This window comes from Balaenoptera acutorostrata, chromosome 2, assembly GCF_949987535.1.
Source record: "Balaenoptera acutorostrata chromosome 2, mBalAcu1.1, whole genome shotgun sequence".
Taxonomy (NCBI): Eukaryota; Metazoa; Chordata; class Mammalia; order Artiodactyla; family Balaenopteridae; genus Balaenoptera; species Balaenoptera acutorostrata.
Genome location: NC_080065.1, coordinates 7119538 through 7145307, shown reverse-complemented (window position 1 = coordinate 7145307; position 25770 = coordinate 7119538). Strand labels below are relative to the sequence as shown.

The following is a 25770-nucleotide window of genomic DNA, read 5'->3' as shown; positions in this document are numbered from 1 at the left end:
ATTTGAGACTTACCTTCTACGTGGGTGTACGGCTTCCACTTGTAGTACCATCCTCGGAACCGTTTGCTATTGTACTCGGCGCACTGCAGGGCGCGGAAGTCGACACTGTTATGGGGACATTTCTGACTGTTGCAAAGCTTCAGAGTTCGCGTGGAGCCCGCACAAAACTTCCCTCCATTCGATGGTCTGGAATGTATAGTGTACAGTTAGAAACCTTGTCTCACCCCTCCCTTGAAATTAGGCTTATTAGGGAGATGGAGCAGTTAATGTCAAAGATACTTACGGTCACCAGTTAAAAGAAGTCACTGGCATTTTCTTACATATTAATGATATGGGTAGTATTTTCCTTTTCTATTGAGTGTGCAAATAATTGCAACATTGGTAGAACAGCTTAGAATTTGGGAAGTGAGTCAGCACGTATTTGCTCGTCTCCCTGTAGGGGGCAGGGCGAGCATCGTGGTTCTCCGAATTCCATAAAGGAGGGCAGCTGGGAAAAAGCAGAACTGAGACTGAAATTAAACTACTTCGCTGTCCAGATGGCAACTTCTTTCCCCTACCAGCCTCCTTGCGACAAGGCGAGGACACCGGATGGGGACAGAACAAGCACTCTCGTCTTCCACTGGTTGGAAGAGACAGCAAACACCCCTCTCACCCCTTAGAATTCGCGTGGACACACCAGCACGAGACCACCCTGTCGATGCAGGGGACCAATCAGGTCTCATGCGTTAAAGACAGGACTGAAATAAATCATTTTACTTAGTCTTAACATGTTAAACACATACAGGTGCAAAAGGAGAACTGAAAAACCCCTTCATTCCACTGCATTGGTGACTGCTTTTAACATCCTCGTCTTCTACAGAAGACACACTGAGACCACATGTTGTGAAGGGAAATACATTTGATGAAAAACCAAGACTTTGGTTTTCTCACATGAAAAAATTGTTCTTACTGATTCTTATCTATTGATTTGTGTTCTCTATACTTATGATTTATCTCCTTATTTTAGGCAGAACCTTGGTATTTCATGTAAGCATGGTTAAAAACCAGTTCTTGAATATCATTGTCGGCTCCGTTACTTTTGCTGTGGTCAGGTAGTTATAAGCACCTTACATTATACCACAGAGACATCGTTGTATGATAAATGCTTGAGTAAAAGGGCTTTCTGACTTAGCGTTCTTTTACAGTAATATGGGGGGTACAGAATTATTTTCACTGAGCTTATGTCCACATGCTGTTTGGAAAGTTCGTAGCAGAGAGATGGGTGTTGATGAGGAGGGAGGTCCAGGGCGCTCACCTGGGGTTTGTGCAGAGCCGATCCCTGTGAGACACCCCTCCTCCGCAGGTCCTGGAGCAAGGAGACCAGGGAGACCAGTCTGACCAGTGGCCGTGGGTGGGCTTGGGGCCTTCGTCACCATATTTCACACACTGCCCTCCGCGGCACCACTGGAAATTAAAAAAAAACAAAACGGTGATATGACTTGTGGGTAGAGAGTAGGTACATCACTACTGCAATGCTGAGCCGTGGGGCGTTTGGTCACATAGGCAGACATCAGCATCCCTACCCTCAGGTAGCACATAATAAAAATACATTTAATGCAGCTTCTTTTTTTTCTTTCCAGACCTAGCCTTGTTCTATAAATCCACATAAAGGGAAGGTACAGAGCAAAATCATTTTCAGACGTCTGTCTGAGCTGCTGGAACCTAACACGTGTAGTTAAGTCATGTTGCAGGAACACTCAGTCCAATTGTTCACCTCTCAGGTGTATGAGCTCTAACCTTTCCTGGAAACAACGTGCTTTTCACCTCTCGCTGTCGGAACAGACTGACTGTCAGGTAGAAAAATCCAGCTGGAGGTTCCATGTGGCTCAACACCTTGTCATTTCTGGCTGGTGCTCTGTGCTTTTGCTCCAAAGCACCTGGGCTGGGAGCCTGGAGGTTATAAGTGATGCATGTCAGAGGTCACACAGCTTTCTAAGGACACACAACAACCCACACAGGGCTTCTCCTGTCCCTACGAGGCTGGAGATGCTATCAGCTCCCCTTTTTCCAGAGAAGCATTCATAGATGTTAATTCTGCTAAAATCTACATGGTTTCTTCACTTCCACCACATGCAAAAACTACACAAGATCTAGCATGCATTCAATGGTGTTGGTTTTCCCACTGATGGACCCATTCACTGGGCACAATTGACATTCAGCCGGCAAAGCACTGTGTAGGAGTCTATAAAAATAATAGTTTTAGAAGAGCAAAGCCAACCTATCAATGTCGATATGATTGCTGAACTGTTTAAGGTTCCTTGCAGTACTTCGTGTTTACTGGATGAATTCTACTTGAGATGTACAAAGTGTTGGGTTTTAAAGTCACTTGGATAATTCCTCTGTTGCGGTCATAGTTAAGCCAATAACTTGACTTAAAGCCTAAATGAAACCTATTTAGGTTAGATTGTTTCATTTTGCTTGGGATGTTTATGAATTACTTTAATAAAATTTGGTCTAGTTTTGTTTTAAAACTACACAAAATGTTTACTTTTTTTTAAATTTAGAGTTTATCCTTTTATTTTTTAACATAAGTAATTATATATAGACTAGTATTTCCTTTTCTTTCATAAATGACCCCATATTACCCCCATCTTTTTCCATCCTGCTTTTTCATTTAACAATATGTTCTGTAGTTCATTCCACAGAAGAAGATAGACACATCCCTCCTTCCTCTGTTGCAGTTACAAAACGTTCCATTAGGTATATTTCCAACCAGTTCCCTTCTGATGGACATTTGCATCATTTCCAGGCTTTTGTTTTGATAATTATTGCTGCAATTAACAGTCTTACAAATGCATTTTTTTTTTTGCCAGAGTATCCTTTTTTTAATTGAAGTATAGTTGATTTACAATGTTATGTCAGTTTCAGGTGTACAGCAAAGTGATTCAGTTATACTTACATATATATCCATTTGTTTTCAGATTCTTTTCCCTTATAGCTTATTAAGAAATATTGAGTATAGTTTCATGTGTTATACAGTAGGTCCCTATTGGTTATCTATTTTACATCCAGTAGTGTGTGTATGTTAATCCTAAACTCCTAATTTACACCCCCCTTTCCCTTTGTTAACCGTAAGTTTGTTTTCTATGTCTGTGGGTCTATTTCTGTTTTGTGTATAAGTAAGTTCATCTATATCATTTTTTAGACTCCACATATAAGCTATATCATATATCATAGCTATATCAAGATATTCGTCTTTGTCTGATTTACTTCACTTGTGTGATAATCTCTAGGTCCATTCACGTTGCTGCAAATGGCATTATTTCATTCTTTTTTATGGCTGAGTAATATTCCATTGTATGCATGTGCCATATCTTTATCCATTCATCTCTCGATGGACATTTAGGTGGCTTCCATGTCCTGGCTACTGTGAATAGTGCTGCCATGAACATTGGGGTGCATGTATCTTTTCAGATTATGGTTTTCTCCGGATATATGCCCAGGAGTATCCTTAAGTGACTATCCTTAAAAATTATTTAAGAAAACTTTTTGAGATTCTGAGGAGAAAGCACTACATCTTCTCCCAAGTAGGTTGGGGGGAATGCCTAGGTGCACGTAGACACACAAACATGAACATGCATAAATACAATTTTGAGTCTAATTTCATGCAGATCACAGACCTGTGGAGCCAGTCAGTGGGGTGGTCGGGGGCAAGACCCTTGTGTGAAATAGATGCATAAAATGTCCGCTGAAGCACCAGTTGTATTTCTGAGAACAATCCCATGTTTATCACAATTTTACATTTTACCGATGGAGAGTGTGGCTTACGAAAGAGGCTTTATCTTAGACAGTGTGATGTCACGATAAGGCTCACACCCTGTTGTGATACTGTTCAAGGAATTCACTGTCACACCTAAACCCCGTACAGACAGGGCAGCAGCATAATGAGGCACAAGAACGTACACCATTCTTGAGGTGAAAATGAGCCCCGCGTATCACTTCAACCAGGTGTGTGACCTGGGGCACTGACTCAGGTGCCCTGAGCCTGCCCGTCCTCCTGTGAACATCAGGGATGAGGGAAACCACCAGACTGGCTTGTTCCAAAGACCCAATGCAATGACACAGGCCAAGTGCCTCAGACCATTTGCAACGTAATCACAAAGTGAGAGCTGGTTTAATTTTCCACTAGGGATCATTAAAGAACCGGAATCTGCTTCAGCATGCACCCAGGCTGTGGTCCTGACCCCTGTTCCGGATTTCTCATGGCATGAGAGCAGAGAAACCGAGTGTCTTTTTCCTGGAAGGGTTCTTTGGTGTACAGTGGGGGGCTGCCCTAGGCTCACCCTCCAGGGTGCCTGTGAGGATTCAATGTATATCATGTTCTCAGTACAGTGCTTGCCACTGAAAGATGCACTGACCACTCAGGTTCACCAGCATGCATACCCATGCACAGCCTCAGCGTTGGTAGCACATGGAGGAAAATAGGTTCCCACCCAGGAGAAAGATGCACAGGAGCAGTACAGTTGTTGTCAGTTATCTACAGCCCATCCATTGCTCTGGAATATTCCAAAGTACTGAGATACTGACTTCTGGTGATGCACGCTTCTCAATCAATAAACCTCATGGACACTTGTGGACCAGTGATACAGGATGACACAACTAACACGAAAGGGGGCTTTTACATGAACTTCTGATGCTTGTCCCAGCATGGCCACTGGGCAGCCATTCAATCCTGGGCAGAACACTCAACGCTGTGTAATTTGTAGGCATCCAGTCCGGCTTAATGTGCTCTAATTCTTTTCAATATGAGGAAACACCAGGAAAAAATATTTTAAAATACCAATGAAAACCAATTTAATTGCTTTCAAGGTAAATAGAATGTAACAAGAATATATGGGTAGCATCACGGCTGTAACTTCATCCAAGGAAAATAGTAGATTTTAAAGAAAGTAGGACACCTGGAGAACCAGACCATACCTGTGTGAACCATCACCAAGGCAACAATGGAAGGGCTGCCAATCTTTCCAGAAATAGGCATAATTTTGCAAACTATCAGATTTGCAAAATTTGATCAGTTTTAGTCAGTTATGTGCAAAGAGTCGTGATCACCTGCAGTTAACATTCAGGTAAATTCTCTGGTATCCCGTGATGGTTGGTATTTCCACATTGCAGTACCTTAGCAAATCTATTTTCTCTTTCAAGAAACTAAAAGCATTTTAATTAGACGTTTTTGTTATGGATTAATTTACTGCTGCCTACATCCCTAGAAGGATTTAAATATCAGTCTCACCCTGGGAAAGTCTTAAAATAAAGCATATTAACATGTGTTGGATGAATGGTTGCTGGGTGCTATTCTTAAGCAAATTTACTTCATTTCTCTTCATTTCCTCAGTCAGCTTTGCAATAATTTAACCCAAAAGCATTATGTTAGCATTGTTTCCTAATACGTTAAATCCTTTCTATTTGGATTCACATTTAAATATGTTTATGGTATGACAGGTTTACTTCGGACTTTAAACATCTTGGATCAATGATATTGAGGCATAGATTTCTCTTTCGTACTCATTAGCATCACTAAAAAGTTCAGATACATAGGATGAAAATGGTTACAGTGACAATTTGGTTCCAATATATTTCTATCTTTATCAATAGTCTTTTATATTCTGAAAAAAATACAATCACAGGTTAAATCAAAAGGATTAAAAGATTACTCTTGAGTGTTAAGATAATTTATTTTTAAGTTTTAATGACAGAATTGCCATTGTCTCACAGTTAGTAATAAACTTGCTGTCTTATGAATTTCTTGTTTTCCCCACTAGAGCACCTCTCTCATTTTCACAGGAGCAACAAATAGGTCAGAAGGATCTATTCCACAGTCTTCAAGCTGATGCTTTGAGGCTTCAACAGAACTGCTAAATGCTGGTTCTTTATTTGATTAAAAGGTGGTCAAGAGTTTAACATTTTCCTTCATTAAACAGATTCAGCCATCACCTGTTGCCTGACATTTACGTCTATTTATTCCAGGCAGCTCATCAATTATATCATTGGAAAAGAATGAAGGGGAGTCCTCTTCATAGAATTAATATAAATTAAACACAATCTTTTGACATGGGTATAGATATGGACATATATATCAGAAAGATGGGCTTAAAAAATACCAAGGCAAGTGGAGGAAAGACGCATGGTTGAAAGACTGACATCTGAATATGATGCATGTGCCTAAGATTAGCTTCTTACCCTGTCACGCCCACAAGTGGTGCCTTCTGCCGCGGGCATAAATTTAGTCTCACATTTCCTCCCAATCCGGTGGCACCACAGGGCTTTACAGATATCCTAAAGGGGGAAAAAATGGTCATTAGTATTACAAATGATCCATGCAACTCTGATAAAATATCACTGAAAAATTTAAGGGAAAAACAACTGATATAAATTGAAAGCTGACGTCTACTTCGGAGTAGGCGCATATGATAGAGTGACGACCTAGAAGACTCATGTTCTAGACTTGCTTCAACTTAATTCTATCCCTGAAGCTCTAATTATTTATATTTATTCATCATACATTTAACAAAATCACACTTTCTAAATTAAAAAGTAAAATATGCTTAATCCACGCACTGAAGAAAACTGCGAAAAATTAAAATTAAAAAACCCAATAAAACCTAACATTTTATAATTCATTCTCCATCCTACCTTTCACTAACTTCTCCTTGTCCATTCCTCTACCCAGCTATCCATTCATCCACCCACCCATTCATCCACCATCCCCAAATCTTCGATGAAGTCCTAGAATATGCCAGTTATCTTACTAGGCAGGAGGTTCCATAAGAAATATGACCAGACCTACCCTCTCAAGAATGGTCTTAGAGGGATAGATTAGCTGTAAATCACCATGTGGTGCACATGGGGAGAGGTGCCCGTACAAGGGGAAGAACACAGTGCAGGGTGGGCTTGCCAGGAGAAAAGGGCTTTGCCTGGAGGACCCAGGGAAAGAGTCAGAGAAGATGCACACCTGAGCCAACTATTGAGCTCAAGGATGGCACATTCAAGGGAGGAGGAATGAAGGGTTCGTGCAAAGGAAGATGAGAAAGAAGAAAGACGTGTGCAGAGGAAGGAAGCCCCACACGGCTGATTTGTCAATAAAATAAAACAAGATCTGAGATTTATACACAATAAAGGCCTCTCCAAGTATAAGGAATTATTTTTACTTCTATATCCTTTTGGGCCCAAAGGAACATCTTAGTGAAGGGCAGTCAGCAGTGGGACTCATGAAATGATGGGACCTTCAGGAATGCTGGTGGTAGCTTCAATTGCACACGATGGAAACATTTCTTAAATTATCTGCACAACTGTTCTGAACATTTGAACAAGTGCTGTACTATTTCCCAAGTCATTTAATAGCTGCATCTACTGGGTGTTTTCGTGTTATAAAGAAAATGCAACACAGCAAAACTTCCACCTAATTTTGCTTGAAAGATGGCATTTCACGGCACTTGTGCTTTTATTTTCTGTTTCAATGATGCTAGAGATGTGCTCACAGGAGACTTTCTGCATGGTGTGAGTGAACTCTTGAAGGATTTCCCTTTTAATAATCCATATTAATTTTACCTTCATAAAACTAATTCTCAAATCTCCTTTATAAATGTACTTATTATATATTTAAAAGTTAAGGCATTTGTTAAAGGCACTGCTTTATATTTTTTTCCGCTTGCATCTCTCTCACTAATAAGACAGCTTTTCAGAACATGGACTGTTAAGAAGCAAACTGTCAATGTTTTAATTTTGATATCAATTAATTGCTTTTATTTCAAGGTATTCATAGTAACCTCTTAAGATTACAATCACTGGACCACTAAACTTCATTTTCTTGGGAGTCCTCCAGAATCATTAAGTGCTACTGGGGCAAATGTGTCACGCTGGTGGTTAGTGCTTTCCTGGCTTTCATGACATGAATTAGCATGCTGTGCTGGGAGCCTCTCTTCTTGCCCAGAACGGTGGTTAGAGATCAGAGTCATAAGAGGACCTCAAGGCACCCATAAAAGCAGGGGCCTGGGCATCTGTAAGTCTCCAAAGAGACAACTTCCCGGGATGACATCTTGACAGAAACCAGGATATAAATAAAGCTCCCTTGAAACCTGAACTTGTGGACCCCGGCTTAACATCTGGGTGGAAATATGGTGGATCAAAGCCAGAATCCAGACAGTGGTGCAGGGTAGGCATACCTGCCCGTGAGTGCTGGTTCAGAGACCTACTGATTTAGGTGGCTGGGTGTGCACACACACAAACAGATGAACACATGGGTGGATGAGTGAATGATAAGTGAATGGTGGATGTGACAGAGATACCTGCTCCTGTGGCTGGGTCAGCGGAGGATGGACACAGTGGTCCAGGAGAGGGTTTGGGCTTCTGAGAAGGTAAGCATGTCTGGTGTGAATTGGGCATGGCAGACCTGGGCAGGCAGAGTCCCGGTATCCTCCCTGAATGCAACCACCCATCGACTTGTCCTGGGGGCTGAATGAAGTGTCATAGGTAGGTAATGTGCCCAACTCAGGGCCTGGCACCTAACAGGCACCAAACTCATGTCAGTGTCCTTTCTCACTTCAAAGGTGGGAGGAGATGTGAGCTCAATCCCAGCCCCCAGCCTGGGTTCATGGCTGTGGCCTGAGGGAGCCAGTGGTACTAAGTCCGGAGGCAGTTTCAGGGATGATGCAAGATGATAAAATAAATGGTGTTTTAAAATGCTAAATTATTTTTATGTATTTGTCACCAATACCTGGAACAGTGTTTAGTACCTGGCTGGCTTTCAGTAAATGCTTTCTGAGTTGAACATCTGTTAGTTTGTTTCTATGGAAACCTTGGACAGAATGAGCAGGAACATTTTTAGTGTAAAATGAAATGAATAGTGATCAGTGAATTGTGATCATAAAAACTTCTAGGATGACTTAAGAGGGCGACCTTATGATATGAAAACACTACACCTAGTCTACTATTCAAAGGATTTTCATAATATTCTTACATTGTAGTTTTGGGGAACATTTTGCAGGATAAAGAAATATGGATGGAAGATACTATTGAAGGCAATAGTTTTTACATTTTCTAAGTAAGAAGCTCTCAAGTATAGGATTCTGGTGACAGCTCACCACTAAAGCATGTGACAGTAACTCAGACTGTGCCCAGCTTATGCCATCTGTGTATTTCAGCCTCATTCTGGAAGCTGCTCAATTCCCAATTCCAGGCCTCCAGGCAGAAATAAATCACAGAGCTACAAGAGCCTTGAAATATATAATTCATGTTACTGTGTTCCAACATATCAAAAAAGATTCGAGACCTTGGTGCCCTATAGATGTAACTGCCGGCCATTTAATAAAAATGTGACATTCTATCCTGGAAAACAAATAAAAATTCTAGTACCTCAAACAATGTTTATTTTATTATCTAAACAACCAAAACTGGATTACTTCCTCTCAGTTTTATCATACTTTGACTTAACTGCTAACTTCTGGACATAATGTACAATGGTTGTACTAAATTCTGCATTATGGTTGTAGGTCATTACATTCTTAATAAAACTTCAGGGTCCTCTTGGAACAATAACCCTATTAAATCATGGTTCTAGGGCCAGGAAGTTGGAATGCAATACCTGCTGGATTGGGGGGTGGGTTCCCAATTTACCAACAGTACCCAGGACACTAAGGTGATCAAATTTCAAAGTAATTCTGGCAACTTGCATCTCAGACTGCAGGGTCAGGCCACCAAGCAATGTTGACGAAGCTGAATAGGAACTTGATAAAGACACAATGTTTAAAATAACTAATACTTGACTTAAGAAGAAGAAAGTTGAGGCCCATGTACAGAGTTCACTCTTGCTTTTGTCTTTGCTGTTAAGGAATACTGTACTCTCTTTAATGAAGGCTCTCTCACTTGCTATTCCTTCCCATAATTTAAGTGCTATGTTCACAATGACTTATTTTGATAATACTGACTTAGTTAAGTTTAACATCACAACCTAATACCCCAAATAAAACAAATATTTTCAGATGACGGTGTTGGATTTATTGTGGCATTTCCATACTGTGAATAGAATGCCACCAGATTAGTTTTCTGAAACTGTCAGTATCAGACTTTCCAAAAATACAAACTAAAAATGCATATACAAATGATGTTATAATAGGATATATAATTTACTGCAATTATTTGTTTTTCAAGCAGTGGTGTGATTTTATCACTAATTTTGATTATCAACAAGTCATCAGTGGACAGAGAAAGCCATGGCCATATATGTGTGTGGATTTATAAACAAGTATGTTAACACCCACACATATACACCAAATACACATCTATTTATCCAAAAGAAGAATGCATATGCATTCGCGTTAGCTCTTAACTTTCCAAACTAAATGGCACGTGGTACTTAAAAAAGGTTCAACCCTGTCTAAAACATCATCCATCCATCACCCTTCCCAGCAAAGTCTTACTGAATGGGCCTTAAGTGCCAAGTGCTGGTTGAGGCACTGGGTAGTTTCCTTGTTATTTATTATTTTATATTCTTCAGTCAGAAAACTTCCAGATCTTTACATTTCAACCTAATAGACCCATTCTCATAAAATTTCAGTAGGAGTTCATTTAAAAGATTAACTTTTATAATTGAGAATTTCTTGAGATGCTTTAATTCATATGGAAAATAAAGAATCTAATTGTCACTCTGTATCTAAAGTTGAGATTCATTATATTAGAGAGTCTGGCCACACAAGTAGAATTTAACTCATAAAAAGAAAAATATGTCAAGTTTAATTGGATCGAAAAACAATTTCACATCATAGGGAATAAGCTCACAATATTGTCTTTAATGGATATTTTTCAAAAGGTATTTTGTCTACTGTTCATGGTGAAGTAACTGGTACCACGCTTACTTTTCTACATACAAAAACTATAAAACTGGACAAAATGTATGGGCCAGTTGTTTCAGACTCTTGCAACAAGCAACACAGTACATGGTCCTTGAGAGAAGGGAATTTGTAAGGTGGGCGTCACCTTTGCCCAGTTCTCTGTCTGGGAACACTTTGCTGACCACGGTGCAAAGACATGGTTCCCATGCAGACAACAGCAGCCTCACTGAATGGAGGGTGCACAGATCAGAGTTGGGGCTGCAGAAGTAGCTAGAATTTGTGGAACTGGGACCAGAAAGGAGAAAGCTGCATTTAGTAGGGAGCACCAGAGGTCTCCATGAGGATTTCCTGCAGGTCCTTATCTGGGGAGTGAATGGTTGATGTACAGGATGAGACTCCAAGTGGCCTGGAAGAGGGCAACAGATTTAGGCTGAAAGCTGATAAGGGCTAGAAGACAGAGATGCACAATGCTAGGAGACAGCAGTGTTCTGGCCACACAAAGTGGAGAGACTTCAGTGAGCATCCCGGGCGTCCACATCTCATGAGTAAGAACCACAAACTAGAGTACAGGCCATGCCCTAGGGCTAAGGAAAAACCAGAATAGATGAGCCCTAAGGAAGAGTAAAACAAGCCTCAGGGGATCAAAAGGATTCACCTATTATAATAACATAATATAAATACATGTAACATAAAATAACAATATGTTACAATATATAATTGTAACATATGTAATGTTATAAATATATTTAAAAATGGACATAATAAGTGAACAAATGGGACATTCCCTAGAGAAATATAGACTATAAAAAAAGAACCAAATAGTAATTCTGGAACTGAAACTTAAAATAACCCAAACGCATAGCTTGCTGAATTGTCTAAACAAATGATTAGAAATGTTAGAAGAAAGATACAAATGATGACAAACATTTTATCAGAAACAGCTGAGTCCAGATGAAAATGGAATTATATCTTTAAAGTGTCTAAAGGAAAAAAAAAGAATAAACTGTTTAGAATTCTGTACTCAGAAAAAGTGTTCTTCAAAACTGAGGGTGAGTTAATAACATTTTCAGATAAAGAAAACCTGACGTATTTTGTGGCCACAGATTGTGTTACAAGAAATGCTAAAGGAAGTTCTTCATCCCCTAAGGAAATGATACAATTTGAAATTGATCTATAAGAAAGCATATAAGAAAGCATAAATAATAAATGGCAAACATGTGGGTAAATATAAAAGATGACCCTATTTTATTTAAAAGCAACCCATTATTTTAAAACAAAAATTTTAACATTGTGTCATGTGGTTTACAGCATGCATAGAAATAAAATACATGATGACAATAGTACAGACTGTGAAAGAGGGATACATGGACTTATTTGTTGTAAGAATCCTGCATTTTGCATAAAGTGACATGATGCTAATTCTATGTAGGTTGTAAATTAAAGATGCAGCTGTAATCTCTAGAGTAACCACTAAAAATACAAGAAAATATAGCTAAAAAGCAAATTGATGCAAAAATAGAATTTTTAAAAGCATGTTTAATCCAAAAGAAAACAAAAAAAAAAAGGAATGAGAACAATGGGAAACAAATAGCAAAATGGTAGACTTAAATCCACTATGTCAATAATTACATTAAATATAAATGGATTAAACATCCCAGTGAAAGGCTCTAGATTGTTCAACTGGATAGAAAAGCAATGCCAAACTAAAGGATGTTACGACAGACATATTTTATATAAAAACACAGAGAAATGGAAAGTAAAAGGGTGGGGAAAGATATCATGCAAAGAGTATTCCTAAATAAGCTGATGTGGCTGTATTAACATAAGATGAAGTATAATTCAAGGGAAAGTAACATTATCAAAAATAAAATAGTTATTGTATATTAATGAAAGAGTCAGGAAGACATAAAAATCCTAAATGTGTACGCACCTAAATACCCAGCTTCAAAATATACAAAGCAAAAACTAATAGAACTAATGGGAGAAATAGAAATATACATAATCTTTGTTAGAGACTTTAACACTCATATCTATTAAATTGTTACATAACAAGTACCAAATATTGCAGAGGATATAGAAGCTATAAACAATATCATCAGACAAATTAACAAAATAGATATATCTAGAACACTATACCTGACCACTGCAGAATTCACAATTCTTTCAAGTGGCCATAGAATGTTCACCAGGGTAGACCAAATGCTGAGCTATGAAATCTGTTTCAATAAATTTCAAAAGTATACTTATAGGGTATATTCTCTGATAAAATCGAACAAAATTAGAAATCAAAATTAATAAGCTGTCTAGAAAATCACCAATTATTTGGTAGTTAAATAGTATACTCCTAAATAATGCATGGGTTAAAGAAGAAATCACCGCTTAAATTAGAAAATATTTCATAGCTAATAATATTAAAGATTCAACATCTAAAAATGTTCAGGATATATGTTAATAATGCTGCTGAGAAAAAAATTACTAGCTTTAATTATAGTTAAATGGTTATATTAGAAAAGAAGAAATTTTTAAAGTCAGTGATCCAAGTTTATCCCATAAACAGCAAGGAAAAGAAAGTCACATTAAGCCTTGGTATGTAATAAAGACAAAACAGACATTAATGAAATAGAAAAGAACCCAACAAATATTTCTTTTAAAAATTAATAAAGATAAATACTGATGTTTTGAAAGGACTAATTCATCTGATAAACTTCTAGTTAGACTGACCAAGAAAAGGAGATAAAGAAACACATGTTACCATTATTAGGAATAGAAGAGGAAATGTCACTATAGATCTTTCAGTCATTCAAGGGATAAATGAGAATATTACAAACAACTTTTGGTAAAAAAAAAAAAAAAACCCCCCCAAAAAAAACCAGATAAAACAAAAAAAATCATTGGAAAAGGTCTCTTCCTGTGTCATTTTTTGATGTTTATTTATTTATTTTTTTCCAATGAATCTGATCAGTCTAGCTAGGAATTTCTTCTGCATAACCCTACATGTGTTAGTGTAGTTGAATTAGTAATTACAAAAACCTTCCCGCAGATAGGATTCACTGGTAAGTTCTAACAAAACTTTAAGGAAGAAACAATAGCAATTTTATTACAAGCTCTTCAAGAAAGCAAAGGAGTAGGGAGCACTTCCAAATCATTTTTTCAGGGCAGCATAACCCTGATATAAATTCTTGAATGGTAATTTTAAGAAAAAAATTTCTAAATTATACCATTCAAGAACACGGATATAAAAATAATGAACAAAATAGTCTTAAATCAAATCAACAAAATATAAAAATGAATAATAGATTATGACCAAGTAAAGTTATCCTAGGTTAGTTTAACATTCAAAAATCAATGAAAAGTAATTTTAAACCCATCAGTACAATTCACTAAATTAACAGAATAAAGAAGAAAAATACATTTATATCAATAGATGCAGAAAAAAAAAGCATGATAAAAGTCAACATAAGTTTGTGATAAAATCTCTTACCAATCTAGGACCACGAGGGAACTTTTTCAACTTGATAAAAGGTAACTATGTAAAACTGAAAGCATCATATTTAATGGCGAAATGTGAAAACTTTACTTGGCAATTATGAAGTTCCAGAATAAGCAATGTGAAAGTACGGTGACAGAAGTCAGAACAATGGTTGCTTACTGGGGTGGGGAGGGGATTGAATGGAAGGGGGCAAAAGGGAACATTCTAGCTTTATGCTGGTAACACGGGGGAATACATTTGTTAAAACCCAGTTGTACACCTGTAAGAAATACATTTCCCTGCAGGTAAATATTTCCTCAGTAATAAAAAGACCTGCTGCATTTAACTTCTTATTTCCTGTATTTTCCAAACGGCACTAGTTTACCATGGAGGATACTCCATGGTCACAGCAAAATAATGTGAAAACCAGCAGCATGATGTAGAACATTCCATCTTTGAAAGAAAAGTTTTATGCTCCGTTTCCTTAGCAAACAGGAGAGTGACACGCAAAAAATTCTCAGGGATTTCACATATTCTGCCAATGAAAAGGCAACATTGGGAATATATGCTGATGCTGACTGGTTTATTATTCTTGTTCCCAGCTGAGATTACCCAGCTGAGGAGATAAGAATCCAGTTCTGGCACATGGCTGTAATTGACTTTTGGGGGGAGATCTACTTTAGTTTAGAAGAAAGAAGATTATCACATTAGATTGAAATGGGGAATATTCCCAGTGCATTCTGAAATGTTGGAGGTTTCTGTAAGACTATATATTTTTGTCTATTTTCCTCTTGATTTCATTATAAACTAGAATAAAAGAAACCTCAAAAATAGTTAATTTCATTTAATTTAGGGTAGCTTTCCTAGTGGTTTAGTAGGGCAAGCTGTGAAATCTCGGTTTTCCCTTGTCTAGCGAGAGCACATATCTCTGTGTTATATGAGGAATTTATATGAGGAAACCAGTCTGCTGGTGTCCCTGGGGTCAATGGAGTTCTATGAAAGACTTCTCTAGAAACACTTAATTTGAGGAATTTAATAATCAGAAGTCCCAGATAGGCTACTGCTTTATAGTAAATTTTGTCTATATCTGAGGAAGGTAAGGGGGGCGGGGGGACATTGTTTCTTAAATACCATTTGAAAGGAATGCAGTGTATTAATTTGCCATCTTACACCAACCAATAGTTCTCGCTGAGCTCCCACATGATAAATCAGAAAGAAAGAACTGACCCAACAGGCCAAGTCAGTACTTGAGAGGAAACTGATCCCCACAACAGTATCCACTGTCATTTTCTTTGCCAGTAAAACATGTGTTTCCTGTTATATAGGACCAGCCCTAACATACAGGATTTGACATTTGGTAGGTACCCAATAAACGCAGAATACATCAATGTCAGCTTCACTGAATAAAACGGTTTTATGAAGAATTTTACATTGAACATTTGCCAAGAGTCACTTGCCTTTTTAAAATCCAGCATGCAGAGCTTGGCTTTCTCTCCAAATTGCCACTTGCACTGTGTGTTTGCATCGTATAACTCTCCCGGCAGCTTCTCAGGATACTTGTATTCCTTCACAGGCTTTGGCTGATCAGCAAGGCATGTAGCTTGGGCAGTGCTAAAACAAAGAGGAACTGCTGGTGATGCCGGAAGTTACCAAAGATGTAACTTCAATCATGTAATTCAATGAATGAATTACATGTAATTACACGTAATTCAATCACGCCTTTTCTTTCTCATGCAATTTTACCCCATGTCTTGTATAAAGAAGAGGGGACATTTTTCTCCTGAGGTCCAATATAACATTTATCTTAATTCTATTAAAATATAGAGGCCACATTTTCTGAAATTGTTCATAATATGTTTCACCTTTTCCAGGGAGGCAATTTGTTCTTCATCGGATTTCTCAAACCTATCATGGGGAGAGTGAAATGGGATAATACAACCAGATGTTTGATGTGAGGAGCTTCTATAACAGACACCTTAAAAAGTACACTTCTTGCTAGGAACAATAAAACGATGAAATGGGCACTGTAAACAGCAAAACACAATCAGCCAATTTCAAAGGCTGGAATTTTCTTTCTTTCTTCCCTCCTTCCTTCCTTTCCTGCACAATAGCTTCCAGCTTCCACATGGAGCATTGCAATGATTTCCACCAGAAATGCTCTATACGTAGGCTGATTTCTGACTAGATTCCAAAGTCAAGAAGAAAATTAATTCTCCTTAAGTTCCCTAGAAGATGGGCTAAAGGCCAACTAATGATTTCTTCCTCCACAAATAGGGTATCCTCTTCCCTACCAGAGACAGGCTTCGGTATAATTTTTGCATTTGGAGGGAGGAGAAACAAGTGTTTGCAAATAGCAACTAAATCCTATTTACAAGTTTCAACAAGCAAAAACTAAAAACAAACAAAAACAAAACACCTCTGTAATCACAATAAACTTAACAACAGTAGGTCTGCCTAAGCATCCCCAAACTTTTCTTTGTGTGGTGGTCCACCTTGATCGGAATCTTTCTGGCCCCAGTCTCCAGGACCCGGGTCCCAGATTCTATTGCCTTGGAGCCCACTGATGCATGTGTGCCCTTAATTAATATCCACATACATAAAACATGAGGAAGGGCACCAGTCACTGTGGACAGGACATTAAACATACATGCAAGGAGGTCAGAAGCCTTTTAATAGATTAAATCAAAGGCTAGGAAAGTGCTAGGAGCAGTGACTGGCTCACTGTGAGTGTTGAATAAATGATCTTTCTAGTACTGCTACGATGATCATGATGTAAGGGTCTATAAGTAGAGAAAAATGAATAAAAGCATAACTAACACTCCATGACAGGAGTGATTTGGCAACTTTGGAATTCCATAGCACCTCTCTCTAATGATCTCAAATGATTCCCATATACTAGATAGATGTTCCCCATTATCTCCCTAAAGTTACATCAGGGTTGGCAATACTATTCCCATTGCATAGAAAGGAAACTAGGAAAAGTCAGCTACATTGATGAACCCAAGCAAGAGACTGAAAAAAACTTTTTAAAGTTCACAGGTTCAGGATTTTTTATAGTTTGATCAAATGTAACCTATTATTTATTATTCATCCTTAAAATTTAATTCAAAGAGGACTTCCACTTTTAACTATGGTGGACCAGCACGTATGAGACTGATTGTTCTACAAGCATCAGAAGGCTATCAAAGTAAAAGGAACATGAGGGATGAACATTTCCAGAGCAAAGGAAAGTAGAGAAGTGAACCCAACACCCAGTAATATTTTTCTCCTCAAGGAATTTAATGAGTCATAAAAAGCCGCTAAGAAGCCTAGTGGCTGAGTGGAAAGTGGTCCTTACGAGGCTGAGAAGCTGAGCAAGGTGTTGGCAATCTGGTGGGGCTGGGAGATAAAGATTGAAACTGTGGGTCGGCCCTGGTAAACAAGATTTTCACGGAAGCCATACTAGGTCTTTGCTGAAGGAGTAAAGAAATAACTTGAAAGGCTGGTTTAGGAAGACCGAATGCCAGGGTGACATCAGCTCAACCCCAAAGTGACTTACTGATAAACTGCAACTGCCCTGTCTGCTAGAAAGAAAAGATAACATCATTCGGGGCTCTATCTTGTCTTTAATTTTTTCATTAACAATATCCTTTGTTTGTTCAAAATTACCAAATGTATTGGGAGATGAGACCAAAGCATTGAAACCCAAGAGAATACACAAATAATAGACACAGATTCATAAGGAATCCAGATACTGGAGTCGTCAGAAATGGAATTTAAAATTATTATGGTTATTAGCTTTGAGAAAAAGAGGTTATGATGGAGAATTTCACCAGAGAATGAATATATACAAAATATGTACGTGAGGTGTTGTGAAAAGTTCTAACATTTACATAATTGGAATCCAAAAAGGAGAAGACAGAATGAAAGGGTCAGAATCAATATTTGTAGATAAAATGTCTGAACATTTTCAAAAACTGATGAAAGACAATAAACCACAGATGTAAGCAGTTCCAAAACCCCAAGCAGGAAAAAGAAAAAGAAAAACACACATGGGTACATGAAAGAAATTCTACAGGAAACCAAAATCACAGAAAAATGTCAAAAGTAACCTGAAAACAAGAGACATGTAAACTTTCAAAGGAGCCACAGAGAATCTGTACATGGCCCTGAGGATGAGGTCCCTGCCTGGTCCAGTGCACAGACTAGGGGCCTGGAAGGTCCCATGCAGGGAGAGACACAGCGACACACACGTCAACACTGCAATGTGAAAGTGGGCTCTGGTCAGTATCGCGTCTGAAGAGCCATGAGCAGATCCCACCCCTGACCCTTCTGGCTGGGCTCATGCTTGGGCATGTTTGCGCTTGTCCCATCATCCAAAGCAGGTCACACAGCTAAGCCCAGAGTCAGTGAGGTGGGCACAGGGATACAACAGGGTGTGGGTGCATGAAGGAAAAGCATTGCAGCCATTTTACAATCACCCGATATCCACCAGGACAAAATATGTTTCAACCCTGCTGCATGCCCTACACAAAAGTCAGGTGGCCTACATGTGATAAGCAAAACAACAAAGCTTGTGGAAGAATATATTCATGGCTCTGGGGTAAGCAGAGTCTTTTTCCAGTGGTGCACAGAAAGTGCTAATCCTAGAGGAAAAATATGAGTAATTGGACTCCCTTAAAAACATAAAAAATCTCTTCTGTTTATCAAAAGACACCATTAAAAGTGTAAATACTAAGTCATAGAGTGAAAGAAGATATTTGCAATACATATTTCCCGTAATGCACAAAGTGTTCCTACTCAGTATATATAAAGTACTCCCAACAAGAGATAAGAAAAATAAAGGAGTTCAATTTCAAAAACATGCACAAGAGAATTGAACAGACACTTCACTAAAGAGGTTTTTAAAGTAGCCTTTAAACATGTGAAAAGGTGTTCAATCTCATTAATTACCACTTTGATCTACCACCACAGACCCACAAGATTGGCTACAATGAAAAAGACCAGCGAGATCAAGCGTTGCCAAGATTGTGGAACAACCTGAATATTCATAAGTGCTTGTGGGATTGTAACTTTGCACAGCCACTTACGAAAGCTATTTGGCAGTGTCTACTGACACTGTACATATATATTTATGATCCCAAAGTTCCTCTGCTGTGTATACTCAGAGATATATGTGTAAACCAAAAGAATATTCACAGTGACATTTCTTATAATAGCCAAATACTAGAAATGCAAATGTCTATCACTAACAGGATGGATTAATAAGTTGGAGCAGATCCACACAATTAAAAATAAGTAAATGAATATCATATTTTTATGCAGAAACAAGGATGAATCTCATAATCAAAACATTTAGCTGAAGACCCCAGACACAAAATAGCACATAACTCATGACTCCATTCATAGTAAGTTCAAAACCAGACAAAACTGTCTACGCTGGCGTTCTGTGTCAGAGGAATGGTTGTCTGTGGGGAAGAGGGAGGTGATGATGGGATTGGGGAAGGGGATTCTGGGGGGGAGAGCGGTGTTCCATATATTTTTTTAGGTTCGTTAACACATCCATCACTTCACAAAGTTAGAACTTTTATTTGGTAGTGGGAACTTTTCACATCTACTCTCTCAGCAAGCTTCAATTACAAAATACAGTATTGTTGACTGCAGTCACTATGGTGCACGTGACAGTCCCAGAACTCATTCACCTAATCATTAGAAGTTTGACCACTTTCACCCATTACCTCTCGCCCACTCACCCAGCCCTTGGAAACTACCAATCTACTCTCTGTTTCTAAGAGTTTGATTTTCTTTTTAACATTCCACATATGAGTGAGATCATGCAGTATTTGTCTTTCTCTGACTTATTTCACTTAGCATAATGCCCTCAAAAACCATCCATGTTGTCACAGATGACAGAATTTCCTTCTTTCTCATGGCTGAATGATATTACAGTGTGTGTGTAGATAGGTAGACAGGTAGATAGATAGATATAATTAGATACAGTGCATATATACATATAAATACCACATATACATCATATATCTCACATCTTCTTTACTCTTTCATCCATTGAAGGACACTTAGGCTGTTTCCATGACTTGGCTACTGTAACGTACTCCATATCATGATCTAGGTAGAAGTTACACTAAAATGTTCACTGTGTGAAAAGTTATTGAGTTATACGCTTATAATTTTGTACTTTTCTATATATGTGTTTAACTACATATATAATGTCAATGAAGAAAATAAGGCAAGGCCAGAGGTTCTGCAACAATATTTCAAAGTCCTCTTCCCACTCTGATTCATGAATCATAAAACGTTAAAGAGCTCGAGAGTTCTTTTACTTGTATCCCCTCTTTTTCCAAGAGAGACAACAGGAGCCCCCAGAAAAGGTTATATTAGTTGCCAACGTCAAGGCCTTCCCAGGCATAGTGATGAAGACCTGATCGGCACATGAGCTCTGATTCCCTCGCTGATCAACGACACGGCAGTGCCCATTCTCCAGTCTCACAGAAACTGCACTCAGCCATGACTCGCTGGTTTGTTTTTCTTAAGACGAACATTATACAGCAGAGCAAGATGTGAACTGAAATGTAATATTTCTATTATGCCCCACAACATACTCTTTCAGGCCAAATCATATTTTCCGATCGACAGGGTGGTCTGGGGTACGGCAGGGCATCCCTCAAACTCCTGCTTTCCTGTGATGACCTTTCTTGTGTATGGATGCAGATTCATATGACAAGTGGGGAGGTGTGTCCACTGATCAGAAGTCCATGATTCAAGTTTTTAAAAAGCAAATTGAAGATGAGTCCGTGTTGTCATTAAGTTTAAAATAACGAGCTACAATTTCCCTAAGTCTTAGGCCTCCGGGATACAGACATGAGTGAATGTGACGAGGTCTGTGTCTGCCCATAGGAAATGACATATGTCTTTATTGGTGAGGTTGAGGAATTTACTGCAAAGACATATCTGTCCTTCTTGACTCTACCGAGTGTAGAGAAAAGTTGTGCTGACAACTTCAGGCTAATTGAGTTCCCTTATTATATATATTTTTTCCATGTACCCAATGCTAGGCTGCTCATAAAGGAAAACAGATTCACCTTTGTAAAGTTGGCCATTTATCCTTACTCATTGTTGGGATCATGTCCAAATTGCCAACTAATTGGTGGAGAATATAACAGTATTTTGATTACTTGGAAATCAGAAGTCAGCAAACATGTAAAAGATGGTCTCAGGTTCATTAAGCCAATGAAAAATCAGGATTGATGCACTGTGGACACGTCCAATTCACAACTAGACATCTCAAGTACAATGAATCTTAAGAGTGAATTTGACAATGAAAGGCTATCTTGGAAAATTTAATCTTTCGAGAAATCAAATTTGGGAGCATGTAAAATCTTGCATTTTTATTATTATGTGGTCCAAAAAAATCAGTAAAGTCCCTGAAAATAAATGTTTGTTACTGCATGGCTACAGAAAGGTTTTACTGATTGCCACAAAAACAAATGAGCATACTTCAGCATATGTTTAACCATTCCAGTATCACTGGACAAAATGGCTTTGAACTCCAGAATCTTAATAAGTATTCTCAGGATAATATTCTGATTTGAAGATTACAGCCCATATTTAATGTCATCAAAATAATTATTTTCTAAGCCTATAACTATTTCCTTTCTGTGAGTTTTCCTATATTTCTTGGCAGTTTAAAAACTTTTTCTGGACTCTTTCATGATGCTGCTTCTCACTGCATGCCCATACTTTGCATCCCTGGGATTTTCAAGTTGTCAGAGCATATTTCAAAAAATTTAAAATGTTTATATATCTTCATCATCGCCATTAAGATGAAAAAGAAGTAAAATTTTAAGAAAAGAATGTAGAAGTTTATAGAAAGGATTTGGGATATAGAAAACTCAAAAATTTCCTTGTTAATACAAATAAGAGCATTGTGAGCTAAAGTGAATTATCTTCTTTATTAGAGAAAGCAGAGTCCTTCACACACACACACACACACACACACGCATGCACATTTGAACAGGTGCATGAAAAAGCTAAAAAAAGTGCTAACAATCCCCAACTTGACTCCAAGAGACCACCATACAGGGAACAGCAAATGTTGGAAGGACTGATTGTATCATGTGAACATTGCCTTTTGGGTAATAGAAATTAAAAAAATGATCAAGTGGATATTCCTAGAATATAGGTTTATATTACCAGGGTACAGATATTATCTACAAAATTCTCACTCTTCCTGGGTAGCACAAAATATGGAAAGCAGTCATCATTCCTTTCAGTGGTAAAATATCTCAGCTGAGGTCTCAAAGTAAGGCTGTGAGGAAGGACCACAGCTGCAGGCTGGAGCCCCCAAGGCTGGTAGTCAGGACGCAGCTCAGAAGATGTGTTGTGAGGTCTGGCTGCCCCAGCTGAGCATAAAGAGACATCCATAGGATAATGAACAGAATGTCGGGAGTAAAACCAACAGAAATAGGCCTGAGACCCTGCGCAAATGATGTTCTAGAAACAAGACGGGTTAATTTGTGCAGCAGAAAAAAAAAGAAAAGGGGCTCTACTGAAAAAATAAGAAAGAAAGAGAGAAAACCAGGGGGATAATCCACTTTACTAGCAGATCTAAAACTGTTTCTTAAAGTCCCTTATTTCTCTAAAATTTTAAAATCTACTGACTATCTCTTTTTCAAGGGGTCAAACTCTACCTCCTTAATGTTCTATACCCTAAATGAATTAGACCTATGATAAAACCTTCCAGAAATAATTCTTAAAATTATAGGATTTTAGACCCAGGTGAAGGTTTATATACATTTTTTTTTTTTTTGCCTCCTAATGAGAAATGTATTTTGTAAAAAAATAATAATAATAATAATTCATGGTATGTCAATTATATCTCAATAAAACTACAAGAAAAGATTTAAACATTAAAAAATTAAAAAATCATGGACTGAAAATGTCTGGTTATAGAAGTAAGAATTAAAAAACAAAACAACTAAATGGTAGTGACAAATACTTTGGTTTGCTAAGTATCTTAAGGGATTCTTTTGACCCTAAAGGTCAAATGATGTCAGATTAAGTTTGCAGAACTTGAGGCTCTAAGAAAGTGTTTAGCAAATTCCTTGGTCAAATGAATGTCTCCAGATGCCTTCAAATGGGGGCCATCTGCAGAAAGGGCACCTGAGTCTGGGGCTTCTTGTACAGGATTAGGCTGACCCAGCAGTGAACATCAAAGGCACAGAGAGATACACAACCAGCTTTAGGGGCTCATACCTTAAAAATTTGTGCAGGTACTGGCGGCTGCAGGGTGACCAGGAGAAGACCCCGTTGCGTCCTGCCAACGTAGGGGACATTATGTTGCCCTCAGACTTTTTGCACACGTTCCCTTCTCCATCATGGACCATGCCGAAGCTACGAGAGAGAGAAAGAAATGGGTCTTTCAAAACAAATAACAGTTTCAACTGTCTAACACACTCTAACAAACACAAGTCAAGTCAACAGTGTAAAGGTCCCCCTTCTCCTGTATGCTAGGCAGGCAGAAGAAAGAGTCCTAACAGCCAAACAGGGGAGAATATCCATGAGGTCACAGACCTTTCCTGGAGAACTACCATTTGTCCAGCTGTTTGAAAGTGCACACCAACATCAAAACAGAGCACATGTCCAGATGTCTGCCAAGGGCAGACATTTTAATTATAAAAAAGCATTTCTAGTGGGATGTAGAGGGCAGTTTATTTGATCCTGAAAAAGCTGCTGATGTTCTCACTGCTTTCTTCTCTCTCTACACTCTTTGCTGCTCACCAGCCATGGTCAGAATTTCCAGGTGTTTGTCAGAAACACAAATGCAGGCTCCACAGGTGAGTGGATTACCCAATTTAAGAACTACTAAACCACTACCGCCCCTCTTGGTGGTGCTGACAGTTTGTCCCTACACCCAGTGCTGATCCAGCTGATGCTAGGTCTTCACTGCCGGAGGCTGTGACAGCAGGCCAGGACTCGACCAGACTCCCTACATCCCTTTGGGGGAAGTGGTGCCACGGAACCCCCGTGAGTGGCTGTGGTGGCGTCTATCTGCAGGCGTTGTTTGAAGGTACGTCTGTTACTCTTGACTGAAACCAGACCACTTTGGGGCTCCAGCCCTAGCTTAGTATATGGGAACATCTCAGGCTACAGTGGCTATGGGACCTCTTAATAGGGTCCTTTGCAGATGTTCAAATCCCACAATGTCAACAGCAACCCCTTACTGTCACTTGACAAAACTGCAGCCTTGCACCTATAAGAATCCCACTGACTGAGTTGCTACCTCTCCCCACCAAGTAGGTCTCTTCTTCTTAACTTCCTAAAGCTAGTCCTGTGGGATAGCCTCATGTTTCCATCTTCACCCACCTCAGAAGAGCACAACTGACTGCCTTGGAAAGAAAGCCTCAGGGATTTGGGAGCTCCGTGACCTTGAAGACTTCCCATTAGGGTAGATACACCCTTGGAGAGTCAAGCCATTTTTAGCCATTAATGTCTGGTACCTACCTGATCACTGTATAGATTCCCAGAGAGCAGTTCTGAATGAGTGGGATACAGAAGGAAGGGGAAAAGCTAGAGGGGAGAAAGCAAAGGAGGATAGGTGGGTTACTGAATCCGTGGGCTTTCTGCCACCAAGAATCCCAGGATGAATGGAGGGAGGGTCACAGGGATAGGAGACACCAACACAGGGGAAGTGGGCTCCAAAAGGGGGCCAGGGAATCTGCACTTGTGTCCGAGGCTGAAGACTTAACTGTTTTTCTTAGAGCTGTTTAATAATATCAGTAAAAATGACAACTCCCATTTGTAAGCAGTATTTTTCAGACAAGACATTAAGCACATTACCCATATTTTCTAACCCGAATCTTACTACAAGCCTACAAGCCTACAGTGACAGCAAGACTGAGGGCTGGAGACAGGCTTGTCCAGGGTCTCAGAGTCCGGACTGGAACCCGACACTCTGACTCTGACGTCAGAGCCCAGGCGGGACCCGTGCAATAGTGTAACCGGAGCATGATTGAAGGGTGTGTCCAAGGAAATCTGGCGCACAAACATTGTGGAATTTCTGCAAAATTCCTGCTCAGTACCAAGGGTGATGTAGATGTGGTCATTTGGGCCTCCACCCATTCTCTGAAGTTCTATTAAAAGCAATCAATCAAGGTAAGGGTAACCATATGGCAGAAGAAATGTGTCACTGTGATGCAGAGGATTCACGTGGAGGCTGCTTTGGGGAGAAAGTGATAAAAACGAAATAACAAAGTACCCTCCCCTGGCTGGCCCTTGACCTGAATATAAAGAAGACAAATTAGGGTCCTGCGAGTGCCCAAGATGAATTTGCTACCACTTCTGCTTACATTTCTAAGGAATTCAAAGCCACAACATCCCAGGTCTGGGGGCACCTTGGTCTTAACCATTTTCATCTAAGGCATTTTCAGTGATTCTCAGACT

The 25770-nt window shown here is 39.0% G+C and overlaps 1 protein-coding gene across 3 annotated transcripts in view; it reads right to left on the bottom strand.

Moving 5' to 3' along the window:
- The window catches only part of ADAMTS16 (ADAM metallopeptidase with thrombospondin type 1 motif 16), a 157481-nt gene that overhangs the window by 76371 nt on the left and 55340 nt on the right, over window positions 1-25770 (bottom strand). For 2 of the 3 annotated variants that reach the window (XM_057540804.1, XM_057540803.1), the window contains exons 9-14: window positions 24832-24897; window positions 23584-23721; window positions 15789-15942; window positions 6217-6312; window positions 1295-1443; window positions 14-186 (exon numbers count right to left, since the gene is read on the bottom strand). In XM_057540804.1, coding sequence (XP_057396787.1) covers window positions 14-186; window positions 1295-1443; window positions 6217-6312; window positions 15789-15942; window positions 23584-23721; window positions 24832-24897 — 776 coding nt within the window. The remainder of the gene's footprint in view (window positions 1-13; window positions 187-1294; window positions 1444-6216; window positions 6313-15788; window positions 15943-23583; window positions 23722-24831; window positions 24898-25770) is intronic. The other variant, XM_057540806.1, reaches the window with a different exon arrangement.